The 13,753-nt window shown below is 57.9% G+C and overlaps 3 protein-coding genes across 5 annotated transcripts; all 3 read right to left on the reverse strand.

The window, feature by feature from the left end:
- Positions 1–167: 167 nt before the first annotated feature.
- On the reverse strand, positions 168–4,870 carry PYCR3 (pyrroline-5-carboxylate reductase 3). Of its 2 annotated transcripts, none has more exons than XM_053558500.1 (6): positions 4,726–4,870; positions 3,309–3,373; positions 2,724–2,903; positions 2,249–2,461; positions 1,857–1,949; positions 168–1,725 (listed from the first exon to the last, which is right to left on the reverse strand). In XM_053558500.1, the coding sequence occupies exons 1-6, from the start codon at positions 4,814–4,816 to the stop codon at positions 1,543–1,545; spliced, it is 825 nt and encodes a 274-aa protein (XP_053414475.1). In that variant the 5' UTR covers positions 4,817–4,870; the 3' UTR covers positions 168–1,542. The 2 variants fall into 2 exon arrangements, with proteins under 2 accessions (XP_053414475.1, XP_053414476.1); XM_053558501.1 differs by lacking the exon at positions 4,726–4,870 and adding an exon at positions 4,301–4,705.
- LOC128563236 (uncharacterized) lies at positions 4,845–7,147 on the reverse strand. The gene is made up of 2 exons (XM_053558502.1): positions 5,788–7,147; positions 4,845–5,385 (listed from the first exon to the last, which is right to left on the reverse strand). Exons 1-2 carry the CDS (start codon positions 5,937–5,939, stop codon positions 4,845–4,847), a joined length of 693 nt encoding a protein of 230 aa, XP_053414477.1. The 5' UTR covers positions 5,940–7,147.
- A 1,460-nt stretch (positions 7,148–8,607) lies between these two features.
- Positions 8,608–13,634, reverse strand: GFUS (GDP-L-fucose synthase). Of its 2 annotated transcripts, XM_053558497.1 has the most exons (11): positions 13,373–13,474; positions 12,577–12,733; positions 12,148–12,262; positions 10,856–10,984; positions 10,691–10,764; positions 10,359–10,492; positions 10,204–10,268; positions 9,767–9,833; positions 9,528–9,607; positions 9,227–9,326; positions 8,608–8,960 (listed from the first exon to the last, which is right to left on the reverse strand). In XM_053558497.1, exons 1-11 carry the CDS (start codon positions 13,374–13,376, stop codon positions 8,905–8,907), a joined length of 981 nt encoding a protein of 326 aa, XP_053414472.1. In that variant the 5' UTR covers positions 13,377–13,474; the 3' UTR covers positions 8,608–8,904. The 2 variants fall into 2 exon arrangements, with proteins under 2 accessions (XP_053414472.1, XP_053414471.1); XM_053558496.1 differs by lacking the exon at positions 13,373–13,474 and adding an exon at positions 13,500–13,634 and having other exon boundaries at positions 10,359–10,764.
- Between the last annotated feature and the right edge of the window lie 119 nt (positions 13,635–13,753).

Below are 13,753 nucleotides of genomic sequence, written 5' to 3' on the forward strand. Positions count from 1 at the left end.
TGGCAATTCCATGTCCTCACAAAGCCCTCAAGCAATGGTGACTGGCAGCTGAGGTGGGAAATCTCTGCTGTTGACATTAAAGTCCCAGGTGCCAGCTGCGATGGGGATTTCAGGCCCTTTGCAATTTGGTTTCATGAGCCTCTGATGGATCCGAGCTCACCTGGTGCTCTGAGACAGCATCTTTATTCTCATCCCCACAGATAGGTAGGAAAGACTTAGGCTGACTCTTCTGACAAGTGCCAGAGCCAGAATGAGATGCAGTTACTGGGCTGAAAGCCAGGCTGCCTTAGGGCCAGGTGCTCAGGGATGAGGGCTGACCCAGTAGGGCTGCAGGCCTTCAGGGAAGTGTGGCTGGAAGAGGGCCACAGAGGCAGTGGGCGTGAGGGATAGAAACGATGTTCCCACCAAACAGGTGCCATCAGCCCAGTTTCACAGATGGGGATTAATGTGCCAAGGTCACCCAGCTGGTGGATGACACACAACCTTCCCTGCTTCTGGGCGTCTCAGTAGGTGTGACATGGGGCATGAGTCTCAAGGGTGGGTACAGACCAGGGGTGATATGCCTAGACCTTCCCCACCCAAAGGCCAAGAATCCCAGCTGCCAGATCCATAGACTTGCTTCTCCCCAGGTCCTGCTGGCCCCTTACGGAGCATGCTGGAGGATCCAAGTCTTACAATCTGAGGCTAGGTGGTAGGTCCAGACCACAAGACTCTCCAGGACTCCCGACCAGGGGTCATCAGGCCCAGCCCTAGCTGGCCACTTGCCAAGAGCATAGGTCCTGGAAGAGAAGAGCCTGGACCCAAGTAAGCAAGGGGTCTACATTCTTTCTGGCTGGCTAGGGCTCAGGTCAGGGTGCAGGGGAAGCTGACACATTTCCTCCACCTACCCACTGCCCCCAGCCCAGCCCAGCCCAAGGCAGCTCTGCTGTTGGGGATCCAGGGGTTTCTCCTTGGCTGAGAGAAGAGCACACAACTCTTCTTTTTAGGGGCTGGCAGAATGAGGCTCCTGCTCCTCATAGGTGGTTCTGCCCAGCACTAGGTCAAGACCCATGGCCCCTGGCTTTTCTGAGGGGGAGGGGGTCTCTTGTGCTGATTCTGTATGTCCTGAACCCTCCAGAGCTGACATGAGGGAATTGGCCTGGCTGCAGCTGTGCAAAGCCTCTGGAAAGTCCAAGGAAAGGTCAGGGCTCCAAACCAGGCACCTGGGACAATCCTTCTCAACCAGCAGCTATGCTCATGGCCCCAACCAACTGCTCCACCAGGTGGACACCTGACCAAGAGGCCATCTCTGGGAACTCTCAGAACCAACACTGCCATTATAGTGGACTCACTAGGGCAGGTGCCTTCTGCCTGAGGGGGAGGGAGGGACATCTGCACTGCTGAGAGGCCTGCCTGCCCGAACCTCTCAAGTACTGTCACCTTGCATTTCCCCCAGGGATGGGAGGACAGCATGAAACCCTCATACAGCAGTGAGTGGGCAAGGGAGCACCGAGGCAGCACAGATGAGTGAGAAGAGCAGGTGGTCTTTGCCCAGGACCTAGGCTACTTTCTACTAAGCTCCTTGGCCCGGCAGGTGGCAGCCTCCACTGCGCTCATGGTAGCTGCTCGCAGACCGCCCTGCTCCAGTGCATGAAGCCCGTAGATGGTGGTGCCGCCTGGTGTGCACACGTCCGTCCGCAGCTGGGCTGGGAGCTGCCCCTCTTGCAGCAGCATCTTGGCTGTCCCCTGGGAAGAGTGTGAGAGGCTAATGACTCAGGAGAGGAGCAGCTTGGATGCCATGACCTGCCTTCTCTTGACCACTGGAGGTAGCACAGGCCTGGCCTTTCCAACATTCCCCCAGGGCCACCCTCACTCACCAGCAGGGTCTGGGCAGCTAAGCGGTGGGCCAGGGCACTGGGCATGCCCATCTTGATGGCACCTTCGGCCAAGGCCTCAGAGAATGTGCACACCTGTAATAGCAATGTCAGAAAGAACATCAAAGCCAACACTCCCCCAGTCTGGAAAGGGCTCAGAACCTTCAGGAACAAGGCCCAGAGCACTAGGCACAGATGCCAGAGCCCAAGGGTCAGTAAAAGGGCTTCTCTCAAAGGACCACCAAGCAATGAAGGTCCAGGGAGAACAGAACTAGAGAACTCAGGGTCTGCCTAGAGAGGCCAAGCACCCACAGCCCCAGGGCTACACCCTGAGGGAAGAGGCCATGGGAGGGCCCCTCTTTGTTGAGGGCTGGGATGAGCAAGACAACACTTACAAAGGCTACTCCACTGCCACTGAGGCCAGTGTGGATGTCCACATAGGCCTCAGGCACCTCCTCGCACTGCCCACAGGCCTCCAGCAGGTTCTGCAGGAACTTGGTCTCGCTGTTCCCAATGTGGCGTCCCCGTGCCATCACTATGGCCCCCTCCTGGACTACACAAGGCAGGTTGGGTGAGATTCGCAGCACCCGGGCGTAGGGGGGTAACAGCTGGCCAGAGAGAAGTCAGTGTCAGGGGCTTCTGGGATTAGGACCTGCTGGCAGGCCCAAAGTAGGGTTCTCCAGGCAGATATATCTCAGCTAACTCTGGCTGTGGCTCCCAAGCATGGTACCAGGAGTGAACCTCAGCCACCTAGCCCAGGTGAGCGACCTGTCACCTATGCAGGCTGGCTGGGAGGTTGTTTGCCACCTGAGTCTGTCTGGCCAGCAGAGCTTACTCCGCAGCCATGGTCTTACCCTGAAAGCCACTCACCTCCTGCAGGATGCTCAGAGAAACCCCAGCAGCCACAGACACCAAGATGTGCTCAGCAGTGACCACAGCGGCCACTTCTGCCAAGACAGCTGGCAGGACATGGGGCTTGGTGGCAAAGATGACGAGTGAGCAGCTCTGCAGCACCTCCTGGTTGGACTGGGTGGTCTGGCAACCCAAAGCCTGCATAAGAGACACCGGGACCAGGACTCTGGCGCTGTGTGAATGGGGCATCTTCCCCTTCACAGCCCTTCCTGCTGGAGGCTGCCCTGTGTTTCCATGGGTCCCAGGGCCTCTCTCATGACCAATGTCTATACCACTCCCACTCCCATATCAGTACCTCCCCATGGCCTCTGTCCTCAGAGAATGCCCATAACAACACCCCAGCACACACGCAAATACACACATTTTCCCTGGCTTCTGACCTCCCCTCTGCAGCCCAGCCCCATCAGCCTCCTCCACACTTCAGCTAAGTAAGACAGACTCTCCTGGCCCTGGTAGGTCTCTGAGCAGGACAGGAGCAAAGAAGAGGTACTCAGGCTCCTGAGAGGACACTCCACTCATGAAGAGTCTGGGCCTTCTGCTCACCCGAAAGTGGCAGAGGCCCCTGTCTGTTGGTGCGCTGGCCATCACATGCTGAGCTTCCACTTTTCCTGGAAAGGCAAAGGCAGAGGGGTTGGCGATGCGGGTTGGCTAAGAGGAGAGGAAGGTGGCCTCTCAGGCTCAGCTAAGCCTGGCCCATCCCTGGTCCCCTGCCAGCCTAAGACTCTGCAAGAACCCAAATTAAGGATGTTCCATCTACCTGGGACCAGGCAGTCAGACCCACTGATTCTACTGGGCAGTCAATGCCACCTGCCTGGGGGTGGGCATGGACACCAGGATCTGGTGCAGACAGGGACCCCAGGGTCCTTTGCCTCCAGGAAAGAGAAGGCTGCCTGGAACAGTATCCTTGGGGGAACACCAAGCCTAGGGCGGGGGCATGGTGGCTGAATGGCCACGAAAGGCTCCACAGGGGCTCAGCTTCCTTAGAGAGGGCAAGTTTGTGTTGGAACATCCACGTGGAGGCTAAATGTCCACTTGATAGAAATCAAGCAGGTACAGGAGTTGGGGACTGGAGTACAGAAGTTAAAGAGTTCTGTAAGATCAAATATTAAGACGAAAGTGTACACCACAACCTGAAGTTAATCAAGACAGTGACAGCAACACTTAACAGTCCTAGGCGAAATATTTGACAGGTATGTCCCATTTAATGTGTATAGCCCTGAGGGGAAAGTGATACTGCCAGGTTTTATAGGTAAAACTCTGGACCTTGAAGTATGGCTGAATGCAGAGCCTAAACCATTTAGCTCTTTCTGCCCACAATCCACACACACTACGGTTTCTATTGGAGTAACACCAATACCCCCCACTGAGTATCAGTGGTTCTCAACCAGGTATGATTTTGCTCCCCTTTTCCCCCATCCAGGCGACATTTGTCCATGTCTAGGGATATTATGGGCTGTCACGCTACGGGGTGTTACTAGCATCCGGACAAGAGAGGCCAGAGATGCTAGGCACCCTACAAGCACAGGACAAATTACCTGGCCCCAGCTTACTACCAGAAGTGGCGCTGGCGCACAAAGAGGAAGAAATCAGAGGCTCAGAGCGATCAGCTTGACCACGGCCATGAGGTACTGAGCCAGTTCTGTCCACGAGAATTATCACCTGAGCCACACGTGCAGCTACAAAGATTCTATAGCCGCATTAAAAAAGAAATAGGTGTTCCCTGGGCACAAGGGAGCTAAGTCCCGAGGCGCAGGGTCCGCGCTCCGTTTGCCCCGCTCTTGGTGGAGAGGCCACCCGCTCGCCCCTGGGCACCCTTGCTGCCCTCTCGTCCTGCGCTGAGGCTCTGGGGACCCCGCCGGCACCGGCACGGGGCACGCGCACCAGCTCCTTCCCGGACGAAAGTGCTTCCCGCCCGGGGCACCTCCCGAGCCAGACCAGTATGTTCATGGGTATGCCGCACCTGCTCGGATGAGGCCCTGCGCGATGGCTTCCGCCATGCGGCCTGCGCCCACGAAGCCCACGCGCAGCGGGGCAGACCCCACCGCCGCCATCTTGCCGCCCCGGACGCCACTGCCGCGTTCACCGGCCAACCACAGACCGCGCCCCCACACCCGCCAATAGGAAACACCATCTTGCCTCTTTGCTCGTCAATTGGCTGGCCGCATCGCACACTGCGTCCCTGGCTTCCTGTACGCTCTCTACGGGCTTGCAAGGCAGTGGCTTCCGCCCCTCTCTATTCGTTGGCCTGAGAAAGCTACACCGCCCATTGGCTGAGAGAGGGCGCGGGGCGGGGCGCAGGCGTCCTGATTTTCCAAAGTGGCCGGAGTGGGAGGGCTGTGCGCTTGTCCTCCGCGAGCTGCGTGACCCTCGCGGGACTCCGCAGCCCACCGGGTGGCTGCTGGGCGCCTGAGCTGCCCGGAGGGGGCGTCGGGCCCGACTCCGGAGGGCCCTCCCCAGCCAGCCATGGCTTGCTGAGCTCCGCCGTGATCCTCGCGGGCTGCGGGCGGGGGTGGGAAGGGGCTTCCCTCCCGAGGCCGGGGACCTCGCCGACGCCTGGCTCTCTTGGGGGTCCTGGACCATCAGAGACTGACGGGAAGGGTGCGGGTGGGCGTGGAGGAGCCTGTAATTTAGAATCAACGAGAGAAAAATAAAGCTTGAAGATCTAAGATGGCAGGTTTTTTACTCTTCACTTAGTCTTCATTTTAAATGTTTTATTTTCTTCTAAACCCTTTGGCTTTTTTTTTTTTTTTTTTTTTTTGCGCAGTTTTTGGACGGGGCAGGGTTTGAACCCACCACCTCCGGCATATGGGGCCGGCGCCCTACTCTGTTGAGCCACAGGCTCTGCCCAACCCTTTGGCATTTTTTAAGTCCTTCAACAATGAAATCCCCTCGTTCATTCAACCGATATGTGCTGGGCATCTGCAATGTCTGGGCCCTGCTCAGGGCCTGGAAAAGAACACAGCAGAGCAGCCAGAGGCCATTCCCCTACCCTGCCACACGCTCATAGGCGGTGGAGACAGACCCCACACACAGCACAACCTCAAGGGTGGTCACGCTTCTGAAACAGTTGACGTGAGAAGTCCACTGCTTCAGCCACTGTGGCCAGGCAACGTGGGTGATATGCATTGTGGCCAAGAGTGCCGGCCCCCAATACCTCCATGGAGCCAGGATCATTGCTCAACTCCACCTTCCTGCGTGTAAACTGGGAGAGTACACGTTTCTCACTCAAATGGCATTAAGACGACTGAAGGACTTCGTGGATAACAGAGGGACAGAAGTTAGCTGCTTAGTAGTTGTATGCTCTCAGGGGAAGCAGGCTCCCAGCAGTGACCGGCCAGGCACTGGCCCTCGGCAGGGATTCAGCTGGTGTGTTTGAGAGGTGGGAAGGTTGTGTGGGTAATGGGAGTGGAGAAAAAAATGCAGAAAGGCCAACTTGGCAGTGTCAGGAGGGTAAAGGACAGAGACACCATGGCCTGCCCTACAATGTGCGTAGAGTGCTAGGGAAAGCTGTTGGCAGGGCTGTAGCCACTCTTCCATGAGCCGCACATGGTAAAAGAGGGTCAGGTAGTGGTGGTGGCACAGTTAGATTTGGGAAATGTTTCTGGATGTTGAAGGGCAGAATGTGCTGAAAGGCTAAGGAAAAGTGAGACGTCAAGGGCACTCTGGAGTTTCTCTGACATGCAGGAAGAGGAAAATGGAGAGGATTGGTTTTCTGGGAGAAGGCTGGGTGGAAGGCTGCCAGTGTTGCTTGAGTGTCCAGCTGGCCGGGTCCTGGGGACCAGCTTTCAGTGTCAGTCTCTTTGCCATAGACTCCCTGGAATGATTGCAGGGTCCCTGCTCTCCCAGGCCCCCAGGGGCAGTGATGGCTCTGGACCCAAACTGTGAGAGGGGCCTGTAGCATCCAGTTCCTTGTCATCTAAAAAAGGAAAAACTAGGCCAGGTGCAGTGGCTCACACCAGTGATCCCAGCACTCTGGGAGGCCTAGATAGGCAGATTGTTTGAGCTCAGGAGTTTGAGACCAGGCTGAGCAAGAATGAAACCCTGTCTCTACTAAAAATAGAAAAACTGGAGGCGGCGCCTGTGGCTCAAAGGAGTAGGGCGCTGGCCCCATATGCCAAAGGTGGGGGGTTCAAACCCAGCCCTGACCAAAAACTGCAAAAAAAAAAAAAAAAAATAGAAAAACTAGCCAGGTATTGTGGTGGGAGCCTATAGTCTCAGCTACTTGGGAAGCTGAAGGAAGATTACTTGACCCCAAGAGATTGAGGTTGCTAATGAGCTATGACACCATAGCACTCTGTCCACGGCAACAGCGTGAAACTCTCTCAAAAAAATAAAAATAAATTAAAAAGAGAAAAGGGAAAACCCAGTTGCCTTGGGTGGAATGAAACAATGTAAGAGTTGCCAGCTGACTGCCCAGAGCTGGTAGGAGAAAGCCCAGGGCCCAGGTGGCCACGGACCATGTCAGGCCAGGCCTCTGAGCATTGGCTGGGAGCTCCTAGTGCAGTGGTTCTCAACCTTCCTAATGCTGTGACCCTTTAATACAGTTCCTGTGGGTTGAGAACCACTGTCCTAGTGGCACCCTAACCACTGCGTGTGCTCTGGACACCTCTGCCCCCCTTCCCTCACCTACCTGATCTAAGCTCCAACTCAGATACTACCCCCCACAGTAGGCCTTCCCTGAATCCCATACATGCAGATCCTTCATCTACAAAGGGATGATGCCAGGAGCTGCAAGTCCCTTGAGGTCAGCAAGGGGCAGGGAGCAGGGCTCCCAGAAGTTTCCAGACAAGCAAATGAGCAATTGTGGCAGAGCAGGTGCTTAGTGAAGGGGTAGAGGTGGGGAACAGGGAAGATTTTTTGGAGGAAGGGCCACTTCAGCTGAGACCTAAAAGGTGGGAGCCCTTGACCCAAGAGGCAGTCTCTGGAGGATGAACACCTCCAGTTTGTAGAGACACAGATGTGGTGAGAGGACAGGGGGTGCAGCAACTTGTAGCAGACACAATTGCAGACTTGGTGGCTCGCCCAGGGAAGATAGGCCAATATTTTCCAAGCAAACACAGGCAGAAGTGAACTTGGACACACAATCTGCAGACAGAAGTGCCTTCTGGGCACCCAGGAGCAAAGGGACACTGAGAAGAGCTGGGCCCAGGGTCAAGACCAGAGCCAGGGCAGGAGCTGTGGGAGGCAGTGAGTTTGCAGGGGCCCTACCCTAGCACTGATGGGATGGTAGGCACACCTGTCCATCAGACTTTACAAACTTTGCCATCTCCTGAGAATGATGAGGTTGATGAGGCTCACCTCCCTGGGGACTGGAGCTGGCCTGACCAGCAGACACCTCCTTAAATACCACCTGTCTTCTGTGGGACAAAGTCAGACCAGGGAGATGTGGGGCCAGGTCGGGCTGATTTCTGCTGGAGCCCCAGGGAAGTTGAGCCTCCCACTAGTCAGCCTCTGTTTACCCCATGTGATGGCCCTATTTGGCCTGTCCAGACCCAGGCTAGCCTCTTTCCCTGAATTCCCCGGGCCAAGGTGAGGAGGCTAGAGGTGCTCAGGCACCCCCAGGCCTGCTCCTGTGCAGCGAGGCTGAGACTGAGGAAGGAGCCCTGCCCTAAACATCCTCATCCCACCAACAGTTCAGGCCTGGCTCACTGTGGCTGCCTCCTGCCCACACACACACTTTCCTGTAGCCTCTGCCCTTACCCCAGCCAGGGGTGGTCAGCTGCCCTGGCCCACCAGCTCTCAGGCTGGACAGCAAGCAGGGTGTAGTGGTCCTGGGCTGGCTAGGATGAGAGGCAATGCTTGAGCATGGGGCACAGCTTGACACAGAGCTGCTGAGGCCAGGCCTGTGAAAATGCACTTTATTAGCTCCACGGGAGAGGGGCAGCAGGATCAGAGTGGACACACTCATTACCAGAAACCAGTGTGGGGAGCAAAGTGCTAGGCTTGGCCAGGCCTTGGTTTCCCTGAGGACAGATAAGAGTTGGCCCAGCTGGACAGCTGCCTGGAACCACAGGGCAAGATGGAACGTGGGCCTAGGTTGCTGGGCAGTGTTCTCAGCTACTGGCAGGGTCTGGGGGTGGCAGCCACAGGGCTTTCTGCCAGCTGAGTACCCACCAGCACTTGCTCCCACCACCTGGCTTCACTTCCGGGCCTGCTCATAGTTGTCAGCGAACCAAGTGCAGGTCTCCTTCACAGCTGTAGGAGAGGGTGGGGATAGCTGGTGGGTGCGGGGGGCCCAAGACCTGAACAGCCCCCTTGGGAAGAGGTGGTGAGAGTGGGAACCGGGACAGAGAGAAGTTACAGCCCCTAGGTAGTACAGGCTCTGAGGGGCCTGGAGACCAGATCTGTAGGGCAACCCATCCCTCCTCCAGAGCAGGGACAGTGAAGGTCCAAAGCCAAGAAGACGGGCAAGTACTGGCCTATAGGGCTGGGTATGGGCTGCGGGAAAGGCAGGAGCTCACCCTGCTTAAAGGGCGTGAACCGGAAGTCAGGCAGGTAGGCCCGCAGCTTGCTGTTACTGGCTGTCTTCTTAAACTGCCCATCTGACTTGGTTGTATCAAACTAGGCATTTAGTCAAGGTCACAAAGCAAGGAGCACTGGTACCCCGAGCCCCAGCCAGCTCCAGCCAGCAGACCCACCTCCTCCTGCCAGGATGAACACAATGAGGGGAGGAAGGTGTTCCCATGCAGGAGGCCCCCAGGCAGGGAGGGCCTCTGAATATGCCCATGGTGTCCTCACTTGAACCCTGGAACCAGAGGATACAGTGACTTCTCCATGGAAGTCCATGGCCTCCACCACAGCCTCAGCCGCCTCCTGGATGGAGACTTCATCCTCCTCACCCACTGTGGGGAGGGAACACCCACAGCCAGGTCAGCCCTCTGGGCCTGCCACCCAAGCCCCCATGAGTATCCTTACTGCCACCGCTCAGCCAGCCTCCTGGGACAAACATAGGCCCAGCCCATGGCAGGAGAAAGGGAGGCTGGGGGCTGCAGAGTGCCCACCTGACAGGATGATGGGCTCCACCTCACTGTACTCCCGCAGGACCCAGATAAAGAGCTGGGCCAGGTCCTGGAGGTCAGACAGTGAGGGTCAGAAACCACAAGGAGTAGCCAAATGGGGCCAACAGGTCATCTCTCCCAGACACCCCTGCTGGGGCGTCCACACTGCTGTCCCTGCTCAGGAGGACACAGCCAGAGCTCAGCTGGGGATAGGGTCCCTTCTTTGAGCAGTCCTTCCTCACAGCCATGCCCAGTGACTCCTGTAGGGCAGGAGCCCAGGGATATTCAAGGAACAGAGATCACTCCTCCAAGGGCTCAGCCAGGACCCTCACCTGTTCCTGGGCTCTGCTACCACCGCCTCCCCCACAGCTCAGCACGGGCAGACCCAGGGTTCCTGGGATAGACTTTCTGGGGGGAGAGCTGTGCCCTCCCATACGAACCAATGAGTATATGAACTGCCTCCGAGGCTTGCCTGTGCCCCACACCGTCAAGGCTGAGCCGCTGCCTGTGGGTGCATGGGAGAGGCAGGTGACAGGTGAGCCACCTCCTCCTCCGCTCAGCCAGGGCCCCATCAGCTGGGTGGCCAGGCACTCACTCTTGGCCAGGTGCACCTTGTGGATGAGGCCAGGCAGCACGTGGCCATCCTCAATGTTGAAGTTATCGTGAGGCCCGAAGACATTGGTGGGGATGACCGCGGTGAAGGTGCAGCCGTGCTGCTGGAAGTAGGCCCTGTGGAGGCACAGCATCTCCTCCCTCGCCCTGGGACCACTGACCCCGCTCCTCCCCACCATGGGCCTCTTAGAGAGGAAATGCAAGAGGCCGTGAGAATACCCAGCACAGGCTCCCCAGCCCCTCCCACCCACCTCGTGGAGCTTGAACCCTCTTTCCCAGTCCTGGCAAAGCCTTAGCAAGACACGCGAGGAAGACCTGTTCTGTACGTCGATCATCCTCTTGGCATACGAATACCCAAAATTGCTGCTGTGGGGCGGCCCGTTGTGTATCTGGGGAGCAGGAGAGGCACAGAGGCTGCCACTTCCCGGCCCCGCCCAGATGGCTTCCCGGCCCAGGCGGTTTTCTGGCTCTGCCCCTCACCATAGTCTCATCAATAGGGTAGGTGGTCTTGTCAGGGAAGATACAGGTGGACAGGCAGGATACCACCTTGCGGACGCCCACCTCAAAGGCGGAGTGCAGGACGTTGTCATTGATGTGCACGTTCTTCCTCTGCAGGGGTAGGGAAGGGAGGTCAGGCCCCTCCAGCAGGACTCCAGTCCTGACCTGCTCCTCAAGGTCAAGGAAACAGAGGAACTAGAAGTGAGGGCACACCCTGGCCCCTCAAACACAAGCAGTACCTGAGCCTGCTCATTTGGACTGCTCCTGGGACCAAACAGAGCCTCTTAGTGTTGCCCTTACAGAAACCACTGCCTTCTCCTGCCAAGACTGTGCTAGAGTCCAGCCCTGCCTTCCTGGAAGTGCAGGAGAGAACTGTACCCCCCAGCTTGGGGCAGGGCCACCCAGGCTTGGCCTACCCAGGGCACAGCAGGTAGAGGAGCATGGGCAAGGAGCCCAGGTGGCCCAATCTGGCCCTAGGGTGCGGTGGGGCTCTCACTTCAGAGGGAGTAGGCCCTCTACTACTCCACCCTAGCGAAGCTCACACCTGGCTCAACTGCTCAGTAATAGTTAAGCCTTGGCCTGCCCTATCCCTGCCCAAGACTCACTGCCCCTTCTGTAAATTGGACATGAGACACCAAGGACGTTTAGACTTGGGAGAGGAGAGGTGACAGACAGGGAGACTGCTGGAAAGGCTGAAACAGAGACAGCAAGGGCTCTGGGGTGACAGGGCCCCGGGCAGAATCTAGTCTGATCCTCTGCTGACCCCAGTGCCTGGTATAGGCCAGCCAAGCCAAAGTGCTGCTCAGAGACAGGAGGGGCAGGGCCTTGACACCATGCCACACCAGGGTACATGTCACAAACACATGAGCCCAGTTCACACTCCTGAACCCTGGACTCTGTGAGACTTGGCTCAGGGGAACCGGACCAGCACTGTCCTGGGAGTGGAGGCTCTGGAGGCCCAGAGGGCTCAAGGAGCAGGAACCAGCCCAGGCCAAATGGCAAATGCTGGCTTCTGGTAGCTCCCATTACTGCAGGTTGGCTCTAGGGAATTTCTCACTGAGAAGCATGACCCCAGACCCACCTGTACACTCCTTTGCCCATAGCACCAAGTGTGGGCGACAGGAGGTCCCTCAGGGGTTGCCCGCACCAGCCTGTGTCCAGCCCTGATCCCACTGGGGTGGGAACATGAACTTGTAAAAGTGAGAAGTCCACCAGAAAGTCCCTAGAACCAGTTCCTGGCTGCTAGTACTTGCTCCCCCCCACCCCCAACTTACCCAGAAGTCCAGATTGTATTTGATATTCCGGAAGAGACCCCCCACCATTGCAGCAAGATGAATGACATGCGTCGGTCGGACCTTCTCAAACAGGGCTCGGGTCTGTGCTGCATCCCTGGGGGAAGCCAGGCTGTCAGAACCCACATGGAGGACTGAGGGAACCCGCACCCAAGGGTGGAGCCACGACAGGAGAAGGAGCCAAAAGGCAAAATGGCCACGTTCAATGCCCAATTGTGTGAGGGTTTGGGCTTCCAGGAAGGGATGGGAAGTGTTTGCCCAGCAGCACAAGTGAACACACCCAGGCCAGGTCTGCCACCTGGCAGAGAGGTCCCAGACATGTGGCTGCTGCCAGTTCAGGAACAGGCCCAGCCTGGAGCTCTTTATTGTGGAGGAGGCAGGGGAGGACAGGTGCTCCAAGGATGTACTCACGTGAGATCCGCGTCTTTGGAGGAGACAAACACCCAGTCTTCTCCAGGCAGGGCAGCTCCATCTGCTACCACTTTCTGGATGGCTCTGCCCACCAGCCCAGAGCCCCCTGTCACTAGGATCCGCATGGACCCCCTGGGCTCACCCATGTTGGCTGCACCTGTAGTGCCAAATGGTGTGAGACTGAAGCCATCATGCTCCTATCCTCTGGAACCCTATTTTCCTGGGGCAGCTGGCACAGGATTAGACCCTCAATGAGGGGACATGATCCACTGAACCAGAAAGACCGAGATGGAATGAGCTGCCTCTTGTCCCCAACCCTGTTCCCCTGGAAGCCCTCTGCCTAGAGCTCCACGGGGCGTTGAGGCTACCACTCAGCCAAGAGGAGTTGGTCAGAAACCACGACGAGCCTTGGGCTCAGAAAAGGTACATTCTACCTTCTTCTGGCTGACAAAAGAAGCAATTAACCCTAGCCTTTGGGCTCCTGGTGCAGATTATGGCTGCTCCCAGCCAAAATCCTTAAGCTAGGGACAGGACCGCGCGAGTCTGATTCCTCCTGGGCAGGTCGCGCCGCTGGGTCAGAACCGGACAGGACCTGGGCGCCGCCACTCCCCAGGATCCTACGTCTGGGAGCTGAAAATCTGCTGGGGCTACGCCAGGACCGCTTTGGACCCACCGCAGGGCCCCAGAGCCAGCCCGTATGGGAGGACGCCCTGCTCCCAACCAGCTGGGCGGCCCGTCCAGAGACCCATGAAGGGACTCCCGGCCGCCAGGCCCCAGCCCATGGCCCAAGCACCATCCATTCACCCAGATCCTGGAGGCCGACAGCGTTCCCTGGCTCACGGGGAGCACTGTAGGTCCAGGCCCCGGCTCGTCACGCAGAGCTCCCCCAAGGATACCCCCCGGCGTCTGGTGCAACGTCTCACCTGTGCCCTGCCCCACTGCCCCGAGCTGGCACCGCTGCTTCCGGCGACGGCTGAGCCTTCGGCCCCGCGCGCCGCCAGGTAGAGTGGGTGGGGCCTCCGGGGCGGGGGCGGGGCCCTACTCCCCCTCCGTCCCGGGCGCTTCTGGGAAATGGGGTCCTCGAGGTGCGCCGGCGCTCCCGGGCGCTTCTGGGAAATGGGTCCGCGGCTGCGCAGCCGCCTGAAAAATGGAGTATCATTCGGGAGGCGAAGCCCAA

Source organism: Nycticebus coucang, chromosome 13, assembly GCF_027406575.1.
Source record: "Nycticebus coucang isolate mNycCou1 chromosome 13, mNycCou1.pri, whole genome shotgun sequence".
NCBI lineage: Eukaryota > Metazoa > Chordata > Mammalia > Primates > Lorisidae > Nycticebus > Nycticebus coucang.

Excerpts from the sequence above, each read along its gene's own strand:
- PYCR3 (XM_053558500.1), bottom strand. The coding sequence starts at position 4,816 with ATGGCGGCGGTGGGGTCTGCCCCGCTGCGCGTGGGCTTCGTGGGCGCA. Across the intron at positions 2,462-2,723 it reads CTCTGAGCATCCTGCAGGAG|CTGTTACCCCCCTACGCCCG; the intron begins GTGAGTGGCTTT and ends CTCTCTGGCCAG. Across the intron at positions 1,726-1,856 it reads TAGCTGCCCAGACCCTGCTG|GGGACAGCCAAGATGCTGCT; the intron begins GTGAGTGAGGGT and ends CACTCTTCCCAG.
- LOC128563236 (XM_053558502.1), bottom strand. The coding sequence starts at position 5,939 with ATGATCCTGGCTCCATGGAGGTATTGGGGGCCGGCACTCTTGGCCACA. Across the intron at positions 5,386-5,787 it reads GAGGTTGTGCTGTGTGTGGG|GCTCCTCCACGCCCACCCGC; the intron begins GTCTGTCTCCAC and ends TCTAAATTACAG.
- GFUS (XM_053558496.1), bottom strand. The coding sequence starts at position 12,722 with ATGGGTGAGCCCAGGGGGTCCATGCGGATCCTAGTGACAGGGGGCTCT. Across the intron at positions 10,985-12,147 it reads AATACAATCTGGACTTCTGG|AGGAAGAACGTGCACATCAA; the intron begins GTAAGTTGGGGG and ends CTACCCCTGCAG. Across the intron at positions 9,608-9,766 it reads GGAGCCCATCATCCTGTCAG|TGGGTGAGGAGGATGAAGTC; the intron begins GTGGGCACTCTG and ends CCCTCCCCACAG.